The 20,371-nt window shown below is 40.7% G+C and overlaps 1 protein-coding gene across 1 annotated transcript in view; it reads left to right on the top strand.

Moving 5' to 3' along the window:
• LOC138077656 (antigen WC1.1-like) overlaps positions 1-20,371 on the top strand; it is a 54,350-nt gene that overhangs the window by 18,155 nt on the left and 15,824 nt on the right. The window contains exons 8-10 of the mRNA XM_068969764.1: positions 8,240-8,554; positions 14,917-15,225; positions 15,318-15,626. Coding sequence (XP_068825865.1) covers positions 8,240-8,554; positions 14,917-15,225; positions 15,318-15,626 — 933 coding nt within the window. The remainder of the gene's footprint in view (positions 1-8,239; positions 8,555-14,916; positions 15,226-15,317; positions 15,627-20,371) is intronic.

The following is a 20,371-nucleotide window of genomic DNA, read 5'->3' as shown; positions in this document are numbered from 1 at the left end:
TTCTCCAACACCACAGTTCAAAAGCATCAATTCTTAGGTGCTTATCTTTCTTTATAGTCTTATGAAGAAACATCACTTACTCTTTCTTAAATATTTTTGTAAATATTTCCTCCATTTTTTGCTTATGTGTTTAAGTTTATATATGTGAATGGAGGGGGTTATGTTATCAAATCTATAATAGTTTACTTTTTTGACTTCTGCCTTTAATGAAATGTTTTATATGCCAGTCTTAATCTCAAAATAACATTGAATCAAGTTTTATTTTCTGCAAATAATTTTACACTTCCACTAAAGAATATTCAAAACCTAATTTGGAATTCATTTATTTATCTGAATTTATTTTACTATGTGTGATTGTGTAACATCATCACCAGATAAAAATTATATTTTAGATATGTGAAGGCTTCATCACAAAATAAAAACACATTGCTTCATGATTTCAAAGCAAAAATAGACAAGGGGGAATATATCAAACTAAAAAGGTTCTTCAAGCCAAAGGAAACATCAACAGAGTGAAAAAGTAAGCTAGCACAAATTATATAAGGTGTTAAATTCCAAACAAATAAGGAACTCCTGCAACTCAAGAAAAAAAAATCCAAAACCTAATAACTCAATTAAAAAATTGGCCAAGGGCTTGAATAGATATTTCTCTAAAGAAGACATACAAATGGCCAATGGGTATATGAAAAATGCTTGACATTGTCAATCATCAGGAAAATGTAAATCAAAACCAGAAAGAGATATCATCTCACACATGTCAAAATGACTGTTTTTTTAAAAACTCACTTAAGTGTTGGCAAGGCTGTGGAGAAATTGACACTTTCTGTGTACTTATCCACATTAAATGTATAAATTGTATTAATAAAGCTATGCAATCCAGGGGTTAAATCTCTGGACTTTCACTGTCATGGTCCAGGTTCAATCCCTGACCTGGGAACTAAGATCCCACGGGTCACAGCACAGCCAAAAACAAACAACAACACAAAAACTATGACCAAAAATTCTGTGTGATTTATAGTGATGTCCCTTTTTGTTCTTGGTATGGTTAACTACATTTACTCTTTGCTCTTCATTAGTATTAATCAGTGTTCCTCAATTTTCAATGAGCCACGTTTAAAGGGGTTTCTTCTATGTTTTCTATCTTATGCTTACCTTGTTTTCCATTCATTTTTGTTCCTTTTTAAATTAACCCCAACGTTCTATATTCTTTGGGCTTTCTCATCTCCTAGTTTCTTACTTGGAAGCTTACATTTTTTCCCCTTCTGTCTTTCCTCTTCTCTAAATCTAGGGTATAAATTTTCCTTAGGCACTACTTGAGTTCCATTAGAAGAATTTATGATAATATCATTATTTTGTGTTTATTGTCATTATTATTGTATTTTTATTATCATTATTTCACAATATTTGGTAAATTTTAAATTTATTCCCAGACTCAGGTGTTTTTTGGAAGGATGTTGCTGAATTTCCCAAAATAGGGATGGCTAACAATATTTCTTTTTCATTCTTAATTTTATTCCACTGTGGTCAGAGTAAATACTCTGTATGAATTCAAAGAGCGAAAGATTTTGTCCCGTTATGTGGTCGTTTTGGTAAACGTTCCGAGTGCATGTACAGTAATGTGAACTCTTGCGTTGCTGGGTGCGTTGCTCTATGTGTTACTTGGTTAAATGTGCTGACTATGTTGTTGTACATCTACTGTATCCTTTGTTTTTTGTATGCCTGGTCTGTATGCTATTGAAAAAGATACAGTAAAAATCCCCCATTTTGACTGTGATTTTGCCTATTTTTTCTTTTCATTCTGTCAAGTATATTTCAAAGCTATGTTCTGTTTCCTTTCTTGAATTTTGATGTCTAAATCTTTATTAAGGGTGCACCTCCTTATAATCATGAAAATTCCCTCCTTAATTCAATTAGTGTTATTTTCAGTTCAGTTCAGCCACTCAGTCATGTCCGACTCTTTGTGACCCCATGGACTGCAGCATGCCAGGCCTCCCTGTCCATCACCAACTCCCGGAGTTCACTCAGACTCATGTCCATTGAGTCAGTGATGCCATTCAGCAATCTCATCCTCTGTCTCCCCTTCTACTTCTGCCCCCAATCTTTCCCAGCATAGGGGTCTTTTGAAATGAGTCAGCTCTTCACATCAGGTGGCCAAAATACTGGAGTTTCAGCTTCAGCATTAGTCCTTCCAGTGAACACGCAGGACTGATCTCCTTTAGGATGAACTGGTTGGATCTCCTTGCAGTCCAAGGGACTCTCAAGAGTTTCTCCAACACCACAGTTCAAAAGCATCAGTTCTTCAGTTCTCAGCTTTCTTCACAGTCCAACGCTCACATCCATGCATGACTATTGGAAAAACCATAGCCTTGACTAGACAGACCTTAGTTGGCAAAGTAATGTCTCTGCTTTTCAATATGCTATCTAGGTTGGTCATAACTTTCCTTCCAAGGAGCAAGCGTCTTTTAATTTCTTGGCTTCAGTCACCATCTGTGGTGATTGGATCCCCCCCAAATAAAGTCAGCCACTGTTTCAACTGTTTCCCCATCTATTTGCCATGAAGTGATGGAACCAGATGCCATGATCTTAGTTTTCAGAATGTTGAGCTTTAAGCCAACTTTTTCACTCTCCTCTTTCACTTTCATCAAGAGGCTCTTTAGTTCTTCTTCACTTTCTGCCATAAGGGTGGTGTCATCTGCATATCTGAGGTTATTGATATGTCTCCCAGCAATCTTGATTCCAGCTTGTGCTTCAGCCAGCCCAGAGTTTCTTATAATGTACTCTGTATATAAGTTAAATAAGCAGGATAACAATATACAGCCTTAATGTACTCTTTTCCTAATTTGGAACCAGTCTGTTTTTCCATGTCCAGTTCTGACTGTTGCTCCCTGACTTGCACACAGGTTTCTCAAGAGGCAGGTCTGGTGGTCTGGTATTCCCATCTCTCTCAGAATTTTCCAGAGTTTATTGTGATCCACACCATCAAAGGCTTTGGCATAGGCAATAAAGCAGAAATAGATGTTTTTCTGGAACTCTCTTGCTTTTTCGATGATCCAGCGGATGTTGGCAATTGGATCTCTGGTTCCTCTGCCTTTTCTAAATCCAGCTTGAACATCTGGAATTTTACAGTTCACGTATTTCTGAAGCCTGCTTGCTGAGTTTTGAGCAATACTTTACTTGTGTGTGAGATGAGTGCAATTGTGTGGTAGTTTGAGCATTCTTTGGCATTGCTTTTCTTTGGGATTGGAATGAAAAGTGACCTTTTCCAGTCCTGTGGCCACTGTGGAGTTTTCCAAATTTGCTGGCATATTTCTTGCAGCACTTTCACAGCATCATCTTTTAGGATTTGAAATAGGTCAACTGGAATTCCATCACCTCCACTAGCTTTGTTCATAGTGATGCTTCCTAAGGCTCACTTGATTTCACATTTCAGGATGTCTGGCTCTAGGTGAGTGATCAAACTATTGTGATTGTCTGGGTCATGAAGATCTTTTTTGTCCAGTTCTTCTGTGTATTCTTGCCACCTCTTCTTAATATCTTCTGCTTCTGTTAGGTCCAGACCATTTCTGTCCTTTATCAAGCCTATCTTTGCATGAAATGTTCCCTTGGTTTCTCTAATTTTCTTGAAGAGATCTCTAGTCTTTCCCATTCTATTGTTTTCCTCTATTTCTTTGCACTGATTGCTGAGGAAGGCTTTCTTATCTCTCCTTGATATTCTTTGGAACTCTGCAGTCAAATGGGTATATCTTTCCTTTTCTCCTTTGCTTTTTGCTTCTCTTCTTTCCACACCCATTTGTAAGGCCTCCTCAGACAGACATTTTGCTTTTGCATTTCTTTTTCTTGAGGATGCTCTTGATTCCTGTCTCCTGTACAATGTCATGAACCTTCGTGTATAGTTCATCAGGCACTCTATCAGATCTAGTCCCTTAAATCTATTTCTCACTTCCACTGTATAGTCATAAGGGATTTGACTTAAGTCATACCTGAATGATCTATTGGTTTTCCCCACTTTATTCTGAATTTGGCATTAAGGAGTTCATGATCTGAGCCACAGTCAGCTCCTGGTCTTGTTTTTGCTGCCTGTATAGAGCTTCTCCATCTTTGGCTCCAAAGAATATAAGCTATCTGATTTTGGTGTTGGCCATCTGGTGATGTCCATGTGTAGAGTCTTCTCTTGTGTTATTGGAAGAGGGTGTTTGCTATGATCAGTGTGTTCTCTTGGCAAAGCTCTATTAGCCTTTGCTCTGCTTCATTCTGTACTCCAAGGTCAAATTTGCCTGTTACTCCAGGTGTTTCTTGACTTCGTACTTTTGCATTCCAGTCCCTGTAATGAAAAGACATTTTTTTGGGTGTTAGTTCTGAAAGGTCATGTAGGTTTTCATAAAACCATTCAATTTTAGCTTCTTCAGCATTACTGGTTGGGGCATAGACTTGGATTGCCATGATATTGAATGGTTTGGCTTGGAAATGAACAGAGATCATTCTGTTGTTTTTGAGATTGCATCCAAGTACTGCATTTCAGACTCTTTTGCTGACTATGATGGTTACTCCATTTCTTCAAAGGGATTCCTGCCCATAGTAGTAGATATAGTGGTCATCTGAGTTAAATTCACCCATTCCAGTCCATTTTAGTTCGCTGATTCCTAGAATGTCGACGTTCCCTCTTGCCATCTCTTGTTTGACCACTTCCAATATGCCTTGATTCAAGGACCTAACATTCCAGGTTCCTATGCAATATTGCTCTTTACAGCATCAGACCTTGCTTCTATCACCAGTCATATCCACAACTGGGTATTGTTTTTGCCTTGGCTCCCTACCTTCATTCTTTCTGGAGTTATTTCTCCACTGATCTCCAGTAGCATATTGGGCACCAACTGACCTGGGGAGTTCATCTTTCAGTGTCCTACCTTTTTGCCTTTTCATACTGTTCATGGGGTTCTCAAGGCCAGAATATTGCAGTGATTTGCCATTCCGTTCTCCAGTGGACCACATTTTGTCAGAACTGTCCACCATGACCCGTCCATCTTGGTTGGCCCTACACATCATGGCTTAGTTTCACTGAGTTAGACAAGGCTGTGGTCCATATGATCAGGTTGGCTAGTTTTCTGTGATTGTGGTTTCAGTCTGTCTGCCCTCTGATGCCCTCTCTCAGCACTACTGTCTTTTAGTGTATCTTTTCTTAAAGTCTACTTTCTGGGACATCGATAAAACTACTCCAGTTTTCTTAGAGTTAGTACATTTTTTCCATTATTTTACTTTCAACCTTTCTTTGTTTTCATACTATAAGGTGATCATTTTGCAAGTAACATTTGTGTCAGTTTTGTTTTATCTTAATCCATTTACTATAAATGCAATTACTGATATTGATGTGTTGGTATTTGCCATTTGCTTTTAATAGATCCACATGCTTTATGTTCCTTTTTCTCTCCTTTCTTTTTCTTCCTTTAGTACTAAATAAATCTGTTGTTATATCAGATTTTCCTTTTTCCTTTTGATTTTCAACAGCTTCACTAGGAAGAGTATGAAAACTCTTCCATTTATATTTTAAAAAAATTCTCTATCATTATATCTTCAGATATGACTTCTGTAGTTCTGTCTCTCTGTCTCTGTATCTCTTCTCCCTCTTCTACTCTTTCTTTTCCTTCTCATCTCTCATCTTTATGACTCCTCGAAATCACTGTATTCTAAGTTCTATCTAACATTTGTTTGACTTATTCATTCACTTTTAATCGTAGATATTTTATTTTAGGTCGGCAATGGTTCCATTGCTATTATTTATTTGTTTATGATTATTTGTTAATTTTTTCATCTTTTTCCTGTATATTTTCCCCTTCTCTCTTTCCCCCTAAACACATTGGTCGTAGTTAAAATCCTTATGCATTTCTATCATGTGTGTCTCTGCATTCTCTCATCTCTTTTTTTCACTTTGGTCTTTTGTCATGTTATCCTAACTTGTCAAATGTCATGTCATTTCTTATTGAGTGCTATAAATTATATATGAAAAAGTAAGATACTCCTGATACATTTTCTAATACCTGAAAGGATTTACCCCTTGTTTTGCTAGGCAGATAGGGGGTTGGGGTGTATATCACTCAAACATCCAAATATAACCTAAAACTGAGCTGTAATAAGTGTGGGTTGCAGCTTTCGTTGCACTCAGTCCACCTCTGATATTTCTGCCCCTATGACAGGGGCTTTCAGAGATTTCAGTTCAGAGCCTGGATTCTTTGGTAGCTCAGTACCCAAGAGAATGAGAAAGACTCCGCTCTCCAAGTCTTTTTAGGTAGTTCTTTAGCCTCCTGCCCTTCACAGCTTATATACTGGGCAGATATTTGAGGAGAAAACATGCTGTGTGAGAGAGGCTCTCAAGACTCTAATTTTGTCACTCCAGCACCAGGTAACCCCAAAATTATGCTGGCTTCCTGTCACAACAATAGTCTTCTGCTTGCCCAAGCCCAGATTCTGAATCATTAAATTATGCAATGAATCAGCAAATTCCCAGAGAAAAAGAAGCTATAGATCCTTGGCTAACATTGAAATAACATCCACTCTTTAGAATTTTAGCATATTTAGTCCATGTTGTCGGAGAAGGCAATGGCACCCAACTTCAGTACTCTTGCCTGGAAAATCCCATGGACGGAGGAGCCTGGAAGGCTGCAGTCCATGGGGTTGCTCAGGGTCAGACACGACCGAGTGATTTCACTTTCACGCATTGGAGAAGGAAATGGCAACCCACTCCAGTGTTCTTGCCTGGAGAATCCCAGGGATGGGGGAGCCTGGTACGCTGCCGTCGATGGGGTCACACAGAGTCAGACACGACTGAAGTGACTTAGCAGCAGCAGCAGTCCATGTTGTGTCAACAAATGTTGAATACTTTTACTGTTTCTTAAAAAACATTTTCCAGCTTTTTAAGTTGTATCCAGCAAGACCCAGCAAAACACATTGGCCTGCTGTAAACTCCATTCTCTGTGGAAGTGGAAGATTTTAGGTTTAATTCTCTACTTCATCATTTACTTGAAGTGCAACACTGACAGACATTCTTTAACCTTTCTTTACAGCACTTTTATGTGTAAAAGGAGAGGAGAATACAGTGAGCCTGTTAATGTTATTTGTTCAAGGGCTTGCAGCAATGTGACCTATTTCTGCTCTGTGATGGAACTAGAAGGTTTTGCTGGTGGCTCAGTTGTAAAGAATCCACCTGCAATGCAGGAGACACTGGTTAGATCGCTGGGTCAGGAAGACCACCTGGAGGAGGGCGTGGCCACCCACTGCAGTATTCTTGCCTGGAGAATCCCGTGGGCAGAGGAGCCTGGTGGGCTATAGTTCATAGGGTCTTAAAGAGTTGAACATGACTGAATTGACTAAGCAAACATAGACACTATTTCCCCCTAAAGATCACATAACTCCAAAATTTGAATAACAGAGATTCTTGACACAAAGTCCAAGGAGGGATTATATTTTTGGGGGAGAAGAAGCAACATTCTATGATTCCCAGTGGAATCTGGCCAGTGTCGATGTTCCCTGACATCATCTCTCATGCGATGCTGTTCAGTCTACTCAAAGAGATCACATTGTTTGAAAGTAAGTATCCAGATCTGAAGTCTGAAGCTTAGAACCACAAATGAAATATTCTGGGGTAAACCAAGATATCACAGAATCCATTTGTTTTTCAGTTCTGAATGACTGTACCAAGGAGAAGGATTCTAATGGTAGAGAATTCATGGCTGCTACCTAAGGCATCTGATAAGGCCAGTTCCTGACTCCATTCCCTTTAATCAACCCCTTTAACTCAGGTCAATCACATCAAAATGTGTGTGCTTTTAAAGGGATCCATCCAGCTGCCAGCTCATTCCTGTGACTCTGAACTCATTTAACTGCTCCGGGTAGAGAGACTAACATTTCCTGTAACTCTTTCTCTGATGCTGTGCAGAACTCTACAGATCAGAATGTTAACTCTGATAGGACCTTGTACCCCATTCTGTCTCAGACTACTCACTAGAGTGTTTTCAACTTAATATTTCCTGTTTTATTTTCTTCCTATTTTTCAACCTTATTATTCTCTTGCCACTGGTATAAAAAACCAGCCCCAGCTGCTGCCCCAGTGCAATGACTCCGTGTCTGAACCAGCAGGGTCGGCAGCCTCAGAGGAGAGCGCCCCCTACTGCTCAGGTGGGGGTCCTACAGGACAGAAGAGTCTTAACCCCTGGTGTCATCACCCCATGTCCCATTTCTCTCTGCTCAGACAGCAGACAGATCCGCCTGGTGGATGGAGATGGTCGCTGCTCCGGAAGAGTGGAGATCCTTGACCAGGACTCCTGGGGCACCGTCTGTGATGATGGCTGGGACCTGGAAGATGCCCGCGTGGTGTGCAGGCAGCTGGGCTGTGGAGAAGCCCTCAAGGCCACTGTTTCTTCTTACTTCGGGAAGGGATCAGGGCCCATCTGGCTGGATGAAGTGAGCTGCAGAGGAGAGGAGTCCCAAGTGTGGAGGTGCCTTTCCTGGGGATGGCGGCAACACAACTGCAATCATGAAGAAGATGCAGGCGTCGTCTGCTCAGGTATGGTCAGTTCTTTGTCCACCGGCTGACAAAATGGAAAGTTCCAAGAAAGCTGCTGTCTGATCAGCAGGACAATGGGAGATAGGTGGGCTAGAGAGGACTGAGACGCCTATCCATCCTCCCTGAGTGCACTGTGGCTGTGACTGATGAGCTTCATTTACTTTCCTCTTATAAGTCTCTGCTAGTCTTTCTTCTCCAGTGGACTTACCTGACGCCAAAATAGCTTTATTTATTCTCCCAATTAAAATAAATCCTCATTTTTTTTTTCATAACTCACTTTTTAAAGAGTGTAACATTTGCTAACTGCCACATACACATTCTCTTTGCACAGGGAGGCTATGAGAAGGAAGGACAAAAATGAGGATATACTTTCCTGGGTGGAGTTGTTTCTGTACAATGTGAGACATTATTTTGCACTAGACTAGTAGGAGTGGAGGTTACTCTTACTGTAGGAAGATATCATTTACATATATAGAGATGATCCCTAGAGGGTTATCATTTAACAAGTCAGAGATTCTTATGGATTTGTGGCAGATTTCAAGTTCCTTTGCAAATTTAGATGTAAATGTTCATAGTTCTTTGATGCTAGAACTAGAGAACTGTGAATGAAATGCTCTGAGTCATATATTCTTTCACTGTTACTAGAAAAGTCTCTCTCCCCAATTTTCCTTTAAGATATCTGTACAAATGCAAACTTCAGAAGAACACTTAGCCATGCACTGGCAAGTCAAAGGTGGAGGTAATAAAACATGAATTTGTGTGTTTTATGATAAGAGATTATTTAGTTTATATTTAATGATTTCATTGATATAGACTTGTGTTTAGGGGCTTATTTGGAGCAAGAGGACAAATGTAATTTTTGAAGAAGGTGGAAAAGGTTTTATAGTAGCTGGGAGGAAGGGGAATGGCAATGGGAGCTGATGAAGGCAACTGTGAGGTTCTCTGAGCAGCACTGAAGGTCCAGGTGTGGTGTGGAAGATGCCATGTGTGCCCAAGGACACAAGATGTCTACACAGCAAGAGACCAGACAAGGATAGATCTTTATTATATTTAGTATCTTTACTCATTCACATCCACCTCTATTTCATTATTTTCTTGGAATTTTCACACTTATTCTTCCACGTAAATTTTACAATCAAGTAGAAAATAAAAAAGAAATAATATATCTCAGAAGTCTCTATCCTAATATATCCTAAGACTTTCTTGATTATCCAGCACATATTTGAATATTTAACTTTTATCAGGGTATATAAAACAGAATACAAGAAATACTTCCTCTTTTTCTTTCTAAATTTTTAATCTCGTGGAATTAATATGACAATATCAACAACCTCAGATATGCAGATGACATCACCCTAAATGGCAGAAAGTGAAGAGGAACTCTTGATGAAAGTGAAAGAGGAGAGTAAAAAAGCTGCCTTGAAACTCAGCATTCAAAAAACTAAGATCATGGCATCTTGTCTCATTGCTTCATGGCAAACAGATGGGGGATAAATGGAAACTGTGACAGACTTTATTTTCTTGGGCTCCAAAATCATTGTCGACAGTGACTGCGGTCATGAAATTAAAAGATACTTGCTCCTTGGAAGAAAAGCTATGACAAACCTAGGCAATATTTTAAAAACAGAGACATTACTTTGAGACAAATGTCCATCTAGTCAAAGCAGTGGTTTTTTCAGTAGTTATGTATGGATGTGGGAGTTGGACCATAAAGACAGTTGAACACTGAAAAACTGATGCTACTGAACTGTAGTGTTGGAGAAGACTTTTGAGAGTCCCTTGAACTGCAAAGAGATCAAACTACCCAATCCTAAAGGAAATCAACCCTGAATATTCACTGAGAGGACTGATGCTGAAGCTGAAGCTCCAATACTGTGGCCACCTGATATGAAGAACTGGAAAAGACCCTGATGCTGGGAAAGATTGGAGGCTGGTGGAGAAGGGGATGACAGAAGATGAGATGGTTAGATGGCATCACTGACTCAATGGACATGAGTTTGAGCAAACTCAGGGAGATAGTGAAGGAGAGGGAAGCCTGTCATTCTTCAGTCCATGGGGTAGCAAAGAGTCGGACATGACTGAGTGGCTGAGCAACAACAACAACAACAACCAGTTAAATAAAAATGGTTTATCTAGAATGTGTAGCCTGTGACCAAACTTCCAGCCAGAATAGATTAGGAGTCCTAACCTGGGCCTCTCTGGGGAGATGGAAATGGATAAATAATAAAAGGCAAGCAGATCATCCTGTCTCTCATCATTCCTTCTTGTATGAGTGGTCAAGCTAACCCTTCAGTTCTTTAATTTCTGCAGCGCCTTCTCTGTTCTCTCCTGCTCTCTATGCTGCTGCTGCTGCTGCTAAGTTGCTTCAGTCATGTTCGACTCTGTGCGACCCCATAGACGGCAGCCCACCGGGCTCTGCCGTCCCTGGGATTCTTCAGGCAAGAACACTGGAGTGGGTTGCCATTGCCTTCTCTGCCTGCTCTCTGTTACATTATTCTTTTTGAGGCTTCAAAGTTCACAAACTTATGCAATCAGAATCCTTCACCAGAACAAATTCCACCATGTACATAAATACTTATGAGCCCACTCAGAAACCAGGAAAATGATTTAAAAAGTTGTTCTTTCTGATGTGCAGGTCTTTTCCCCTATTGGATTACCTTTTCTCTGTCCAAAATAGGGTCCCTGAAGGATGAAATCATGATCATGAGTTTTTTCTCTGGTCTCTCTCTCATGCTCCATCCACTCCCTGTTTAACCTGCCACTCACTCCACCTCACTCCCTACAGAAGTTCCTTCCTTTTGGAGTCTCCTTTGAGTCTCATCTATTTGTAGCTGTTAAGCTTGTTTTTTCTTTTCTGCGTTGGGAGAAATGGAAAGGGGAGCAGGGTTATGTGGCAAATTAGAGGAGCACAGGGGATAAAAAGTGTTAAAATCTTGTTGAACGAGTCTTTTTTCCCCCCAAATCTTTCTATGTTTTATTCTTATTGAGGCTTTTGCAATTTAGAAATCTCTACAGTATATATTAAAAGATGCTTACTCCTTGGAAGGAAAGTTATGACCAACCTAGATAGCATATTAAAAAGCAGAGATATTACTTTGCCAACAAAGATCCGTCTAGTCAAGGCTATGGTTTTTCCAGTGGTCATGTATGGACATGAGAGTTGGAGTGTGAAGAAAGCTGAGTGCCAAAGAATTGATGCTTTTGAACTGTGGTGTTGGAGAAGAATCTTGTGAGTCCCTTGGACTGCAAGGGGATTAACCAGTCCATTCTAAAGGAGACCAGTCCTGGGTGTTCATTGGAAAGACTGATGCTGAGGCTGAAACTCCAATACTTTGGCCACCTCATGCAAAGCTTTGACTCATTGGAAAAGACTCTGATGCTGGGAGGGATTGGGGGCAGGAGGAAAAGGGGATGACAGAAGATAAGATGGCTGAATGGTATCACTGCCTCGGTGCACATGAGTTTGGGTGAACTCTGGGAGTTGGTGATAGACAGGGAGGCCTGGCGTGCTCTGATGCATGGGGTCACAAAGAGTCGGACACGTCTGATTGACTGAACTGAACTGAAAGTATATATGGATTGTTTGCTGTCCTCTCTCTTCCTCTCATTCTCCTTTTTTATAGCTTGCTGGCTTCTTATCTCGGAAATCCAAATAGGAAAGGCATATGCAGTTAGCATATAGATAAGATTAGAATACATTAAATTATCATTACTCTTTCACATTTTCTGAGAATCTCATGTCTAGTATGAAGTAATCAACTAACTCAATAGTCTTACATAATCCCACTGAGACCTCACTTTCTCCCAGGTGTTTTGATAAATCCTAGGTTTTCAAGAAATATGGCTAGGACCATTCCCTGCGTTTCCTATGACTCTCTGATCTTTTGTAATTTCTAAACTTACCTGGCTGTCTGGGGAGGCCTTACAAATAGCTGTGAAAAGAAGAGAGGTGAAAAGCAAAGGAGAAAAGGAAAGATATAAGCATCTGAATGCAGAGTTCCAAAGAATAGCAAGAAGAGATAAGAAAGCCTTCTTCAATGATCAATGCAAAGAAATAAAGGAAAACAACAGAATGGGAAAGACTACAGATCTCTTCAAGAAAATTAGAGATACCAAGGGAACATTTCATGCAAAGATGGGCTCGATAAAGGACATAAATGGTCTGGACCTAACAGAAGCAGAAGATATTAAGAAGAGGTGGCAAGAATACACAGAAGAACTGGACAAAAAAGATCTTCACAACCCAGATAATCACAATGGTGTGATCAATCATCTAGAGCCAGATATCCTGGAATGTGAAGTCAAGTGGGCCTTCGAAAGCATCACAATGAACAAAGCTAGTGGAGGTGATGGAATTCCAGTAGAGCTATTTCAAATCCTAAAAGATGATGCTGTGAAAGTGCTGCACTCAATATGCCAGCAAATTTGGAAAACTCAGCAGTGGCCGCAGGACTGGAAAAAGTCAGTTTTCATTCCAATCCCAAAGAAAGGCAATACCAAAGGATGCTCAAACTGCTGCACAATTGCACTCATCCTACGTGCTAGTAAAGTAATTTTCAAAGTTCTCCAAGCCAGGCTTCAGCAATATGTGAACCGTGAACTTCCTGGTGTTCAAGCCTGTTTTAGTAAAGGCAGAGGAACCAGAGATCAAATTGCCAGCATCTGCTGGATCATGGGAAAACAGATAGAGTTCCAGAAAAACATCTATTTCTGCATTATTGACTATGCCAAAGCGTTTGTGTGGATCACAATAAACTGTGGAAAATTCTTCAAGAGATGGGCATACCAGACCACCTGACTTGCCTCTTGAGAAATCTGTATGCAGGCCAGGGACCAACGGCTAGAACTGGACATGAAACAACAGACTGGTTCCAATTAGGAAAAGGAGTCCGTCAAGGCTGTGTATTGTCACCCTGCTTATTTAACTTATATGCAGAGTACATCATCAGAAACCCTGAACTGGAAGAAACTCAAGCTGGAATCAAGATTGCTGGGAGAAATATCAATAACCTCAGATATGCAGATGACACCGCCCTTATGGCAGAAAGTGAAGAGGAGCTGAAAAGCCTCTTGAAAAAAGTGAAAGTGGAGAGTGAAAATGTTGGCTTAAAGCTCAACATTCAGAAAACGAAGATCATGGCATCCGGTCCCATTACGTCATGCAAATAGATGGGTAAACAGTGGAAACAGTGTCAGACTTTATTTTTTTGGGCTCCCAAATCACTGCAGATGGTGACTGCAGCCATGAAATTAAAAGACGCTTACTCCTTGGAAGAAAAGTTATGATCAACCTAGAGAGCATATTCAAAAGCAGAGACATTACTTTGCCAACTAAGGTCCGTCTAGTCAAGGCTATGGTTTTTCCTGTGGTCATGTATAGATGTGAAAGTTGGACTGTGAAGAAGGCTGAGTGCTGAAGAATTGATGCTTTTGAACTGTGGTGTTGGTGTAGACACTTGAGAGTCCATTTGACTGCAAGGAGATCCAACCAGTCCATTCTGAAGGAGATCAACCCTGGGATTTCTTTGGAAGGAATGATGCTAAAGCTGAAACTCCAGTACTTTGGCCACCTCATGCGAAAAGTTGACTCATTGGAACAGACTCTGATGCTGGGAGGGATTGGGGGCAGGAGGAGAAGGGGACGACAGCAGATGAGATGGCTGGATGGCATCACTGACTCGATGGATGCAAGTCTGAGTGAACTCCAGGAGTTGGTGATGGACAGAGAGGCCTGGCGTGCTACAATTCATGGGGTCGCAAATAGTTGGACATGACTGAACGACTGAACCCAGCTGAACTGAACTGAACTGAAACTTACCTGTGGACAACTTCTTTCACAATTAGATTATAATACCTGCACTCAGATCCAGCCCGTGTGATTTTCCCTGTCCTCAGTGACTTGAATATTGGCTCTCAGAGAAAACTGGCCAGAATTTTAGCCCCAGAAATCTCAGGATGGTCCTGTAAACTTCTCTGGCTCTGAGGCCTGTAACCATTTGAATCCCATGGACCTTTTTCACTCTCAGTTCAGCTCTGCACCCACGTTTGAATGTTTACCAAGGTGCAGTTTCTTTGGGCACTGTAGTTTCCAGGCCCCCAGATAGGAATTAACATTTGTAATCAAAATATATATTCTTGAGATTCAGCCATTCTGAACTGATCCTTCAATCCTTCTGGATATCTCTTCAGAAACTTGCCCATGAAAATGCAGTTTGACGATGACTGTCAAATTCTCTCTTCTTATCCCCTCTTATTCCACTGTTGGAAAAAAAGCTTTCACATCACTGCCTGTGAGATGTTTTCTGCAATTGTCAAGCCAGGTTCATGAACACTCACTGGGTTTGTTGTTCTTTGTTTCTCAGGATTTGTGCATCTGGTTGGAGGGGATGGACCCTGTTCAGGGCGAGTAGAAGTGTATTCTGGAGAAGTCTGGACCCCAGTGTCTGATGGGAACTTCACACTCCCCACTGCCCAGGTCATCTGTGCAGAGCTGGGGTGTGGCAAGGCTGTGTCTGTCCTGGGACATGTGCCCATCAGAGAGCCTGATGGCCGGGTCTGGGCTGAAGAGTTCAGATGTGAGGGGGAGGAGCCTAAGCTCTGGTCATGCCCCAGAGTGCCCTGTCCAGGGGGCACGTGTCAGCACAGTGGAGCTGCTCAGGTTGTCTGTTCAGGTGAGATGCACATCAGGACTTAACCTCCATGTACACTCAGTTCAAGCTAAAAAGAAGTCAGATTTTGCTGAAATCCTGTCCTTTTCTATCAGTGTACACAGATGTCCGGCTCATGACGAATGGCACCTCTCAATGTGAGGGGCAGGTGGAGATGAACATTTCTGGACAATGGAGAGCGCTCTGTGCCTCCCACTGGAGTCTGGCCAATGCCAATGTTGTCTGTCGTCAGCTTGGCTGTGGTGTTGCCATCTCCACCCCAAATGGAGCAGAAGGCAGTGATCAACTCTGGAAAGCCCGATTTCACTGCTCAGGGACTGAGTCCTTCCTATGGAAATGCCCTGTGACTATCCTGGGTGGTCCTGACTGTACCCGTGGCAACACGTCCTCTGTGATCTGCTCAGGTAAGACAGGGAAGGGCTACTGTACTTAGGATGCTCCTGGGGTGAAATGTCCCCAGAGCAGAGAGTAAGGGAAAACAGGCTTTAAAAGGAAGATATTCTGTAGTGAAATCATGGAACTTAGGTTTCCTCTGCTTATTACTCAAGAATCCAACACTGAGAGACAAGCGTGGGGTAAATTTAAAGATAGCATTATTGAGAAAACCAGCAGTTCTGAGGAGACAGAGGACTAATGTACCAAAGAACCAGCTCCCCCTTGCTGATCAGGGACAAGAGTTTTTAAATGGGAATTTCAGGAGTGCACAGGTGGAGGTAGGGGACAGGTTACCTGCAGAATAGCACAGCTAGCTCTGACGATCATCTTGGAATAGGTCTGATCGGTGTCACCTTTATTGTTTGAAATGCAGTTAATCACCAGTTCTAGTGCTGGTCTGTTCCCACTTCCTTGCGGCCAATTCTTGGAATTGTGTAAGGTGAAGATTATGGGCTTCCCTGTTGGCACAGATGGTAAAGAACCTGCCTGCAATGCAAGAGACTCAGGCTTGATCCTGGGTTGGGAAGATCCCCTGGAGAAGGAAATGGCATCCCACTAGTCTGGGCATCATGTATTTTCTTCTACCACCTGGTTGGAATTTCAGCATCTGCAAAACAGCTCAAGGGATACGGCTCAGAATGTTAGCTATAGCCATGAGGAGGAACTAAAAATCCTTGACTTTGTATAGGGTTAAACTATTATTATTTTGTCCTATTTGACTGTTTTCCTTTGTTTCTGAAATTTGTTCATTTCTGTGATTAAATTTATTCTTTGGCTAAGGGTTTTCTACAGACAGAAGCAGGTGGAGGACATGAGGGTGGTCTGTCCTGAGAAGGCTCTGTAAGGTCCTGCTCCATAGCATTCTCATTGTTCACTTATTTTTTCAGGGGAAAGAAGTGCTAAGAAATGCTAAGAAGTGCTATGTCAGGGAAAGAAATGCTTAGATGAATAATATTTTTATGAAACATTATTATTTAAGGATAATAATAGAGAACAAAGTACAAACAATAAGTGTATACCTAGGTCATGTTCTCCAACCCAGATCTACAAAGAGAACATTGACAGCACCACAGAATCACTATTGCCTCCCAATAGCTGTGTCCTCCTCTCCAGGGAAGACTGCTTACCTAAGACTTGTACTGCCATAGAATATTTTCTCAGTTTTTGAACTTTATGTATAACCATACAGAATGTTTTCTTTCATGTCTAATTTTTTTGATTTCAAACTGTGTGTGAAATTCACTCGTGATGTTGTTTATGGCAACACTGTATTCATTTTTATTACTATAGAGTATTCCTTTGAATGAGCACACGACCATGCATTGATCCATTCAGCTTGTGGCAGAGCTTTGAGTTTGTTGCCAGGTTTTGACTATTACAAACACAATGGGGCAAATTACCATGATGATGACTTTTGGAACAAATATTTATTATGTTTTTTTTGTGTTTAATTCTATCTTATATTTTTATTTTCTTAATGGTATGGTGTACTTCAATGAGCCAAGTTACTAATCTAAAGTTTGAATTATTACCTTTTTTACTGTACATGTAGTGCTTCTTCAGTCAGTCAGTTCCATTCAGTCACTCAGTCATGTTCAACTCTTTGCAACCCCATGGACTGCAGCACATCAAGCTTCCCTGTCCTTCATCCTCTCCTGCAGCTTGCTCAAGCTCATATCCTTTGAGTTGGTGATACTACGCATCATGTCATCCTCTGTCATCTCCTTCTCCTCCTGCCTTCAGTATTTTTCAGCATCAGGGTCTTTTCCAATGAGTCAGTTCTTCCCATCATGTGGCCAAAGTATTAGAGCTTCAACTTCAGCATCAGTCCTTCCAATGAATATTCAGGACTGATTTCGTTTAGGACTACTGGTTTAATATCCTTGAAGTCCAAGGGACTCTCAAAAGTCTTCTCCAACACCATAGTTCACAAGCATCAATTCTTCAGTGCTCAGCTTTCTTTATGGTCCAACTCTCACATCCATATATAACTACTGGAAAAACTATAGCTTTGTTGGACCTTTGTCGGCTAAGTAACTTCTCTGCTTTTTAATATGCTATCTAGGTTTGTCATAGCTTTTCTTCCAAGGAGCAAGCATCTTTTAATTTCATGGCTGCCATCACCATTTGCAGTGATTTTGGAGTCCAAGAAAATAAAGTCTGTCACTGTTTTCATTGTTTCCCATCTATTTGCCATGAAGTGATGGGAGCGGATGTCATGATCTTCCTTTTCTGAACGTTGAGTTTTAAGCCAACATTTTTACTCACCTCTTTCACCTTCATCAAGAGGCTCTTTAGTTCCTCTTCACTTTCTGCCATAAGGGTGGTGTCATCTGCCATCTGTCATCTGGTGTCATCTGAGGTTACTGATATGTCTCCCGGCAGTCTTGACTCCAGCTTGTGTTTCATCCATCCCGGCATTTCGCATGACGTGCTCTGCATAGAAGTTAAATAATCAGGGTGACAATATACAGGCTTGACTTACTCCTGTCTCAGTTTTGAACCAGTCCATTGTTCCAGTCCATAGAGCTCCTTATATCCTTCTAGAAACAACTTTGTCTACTCCAAAATCAAAAAAATGTTCTCTGAGAGTATCACAGAAGTGTAATTACTTTTCTTTTGCATATAATTATATACTGCTTCCAGGATTGATAACTGTGTAGCCTAAGGGTCAAATGTCGTGTTTTCATATGGGCATCCAGTCGACTCAAAATCTTTTTCTGGAAGACTATTCCCTACTGCAGTTCCACTTTTGTAGTAAACGAAAGGGCACATATGTCTGGGTACTTCTTTTAGACTCTCTATTCTGTTCCACTGTGTCATTTGTCTATCCTTGCACCTGTACCACATTTTCTTAATTATTGTAACTTTATAGTAAATCTTGAACCTTCCCTGGTGGCTCAGATGATAAGGAGTCTGTCTGCAAGGCGGGAGACCTGGGTTTGATCCCTGGGTTGGGAAGATCCCCTGGAGAAGTGCATGGCAACCCACTCCAGTATTCTTGCCTGGAGTGTCCCCATGGAGAGAGGAGCTTGGTGGGCTATAGTCTATGGGGTCACAAAGAATCGGACATGACTGAGTGACTAAGCACACATAGTAAGTCTGGGTAACTTTAATGTAAAGAAGTTATGTTGTTGCTGTTCTTCCTAACTGCCTTGGTCATTCTTGGTTTTTGTATTTTGTATATATTTTTGAGCTGAAGCTCCATACTTTGGCACTTGATGTGAATCGCTGACTGATTAGAAAAGACCCTGATGCTTGGAAAGATTGAAGGCAGGAGGAGAAGAGGACAACAGAAGATGAGATAGTTGGATGGCATCACTGACTCAATGGACATGAGTTTGGGTAAACTCTGGGAGTTGGTGATGGATAAGGAAGCCTGGCGTGCTGCAGTCCATGGGGTTGCAAAGAGTCAGACATGACTGAGTGACTGAACAACATAAATTTTGAATCATCTTGTCATGTTTCACACACACACACAAAAGCATCAGGGAATTTTACTGAGGTTAGCTTTAATCTGTATATAAATGCGAGAATGGTTTACTTTGACAACATGAGTTTCTCAATTCATTGTCAAAATATATCCCTTCATTCAATTAGGTCTTGAATATCTCTCAGATGTTTTGCACATCTTTAACTAGGTTTTCTCTTAGGCATTTTATGGGTTTGATGTTACTAGTATTTCCTTTAGTGAAGGTTTCTGGGAATGAATTCTCTCTGAACTTTATCTGGATTCCCCAAATGTTAGCTTAGTATTTTGCTTTAATCCTTCTTTCTTTCTTTTCTCTCCCTCCCTCTCTCACTCTAGTTTTCTCTCTCTTTCTCTGTCTTGCTCTAGCTTTCCCTCTCTCTCCTCCTTTTCCCTTTCCTGCCCCATTTTCCCCTTGAGTATGTAAAATCTTTCTGGATTAAGTTGCAGACAGGATGCTCCTTTATCCCTCCCCCTCCCCAACAACAAAAAAATACTTCAGGGAATTTCCTTATATAACCACAGTTCAATCAAACCTTTAGACATATCAGCCCCAGATAACATCTAAGTGCAACCACATGAGAGACCCCAAAGATAGAACTGCCAAGTTGAGTTTTTCCCAAATTACTGACCAGGAAATTATGATCAAAATTAAAAAAAAAATTCCTTCAACTGCTAAGTTTGGGGGGAAACTTTGTTATACAGTATTGTTAACCAGGCACTTACCATGTAACCAATTTTCTATACAGAGGAATATTTGTCCTCTCATCTTCCATTTTACTATTTCTACTTTATAATGATCTAATGTGCCGATAGACTCATTCTCTAGTTCTTAATTTCAGCTGTAGAATTTTCATTTGTTTTTGTTATCATTTCTCTGCCAAGACACACATCTTGTTAATTAATTATTTGAAGACTTTAATCCTGGCTATTTAAATTCTCTGTCAGACTATAAAACTCTTAGAGGAAAACATAGGCAGAAAATTCTTTGACATAAATGGCAAACAGATCTCTTTTGACCAATCTTCTAGAGTAAAGAAAATAAAAACAAAAATAAACAAGTAGGACCCGATTAAACTTAAAAGGTATTGCATAGCAAAGGAAAAAGTAAACAGAACAAAAAGACAACTGTCAGAATGGGAGAAAGTATTTGCTACTAAAACGAACAACTAACAAGCGACTAATCTTCAAAATGCTCAAACAACTCAATATAAACAAACCAAACAACCCGATTGAAAAATGGGA

This window comes from Capricornis sumatraensis, chromosome 4 (assembly GCF_032405125.1).
Source record: "Capricornis sumatraensis isolate serow.1 chromosome 4, serow.2, whole genome shotgun sequence".
In the NCBI taxonomy this organism is placed as follows: domain Eukaryota; kingdom Metazoa; phylum Chordata; class Mammalia; order Artiodactyla; family Bovidae; genus Capricornis; species Capricornis sumatraensis.
This window is presented reverse-complemented; position numbering and strand designations above follow the sequence as displayed.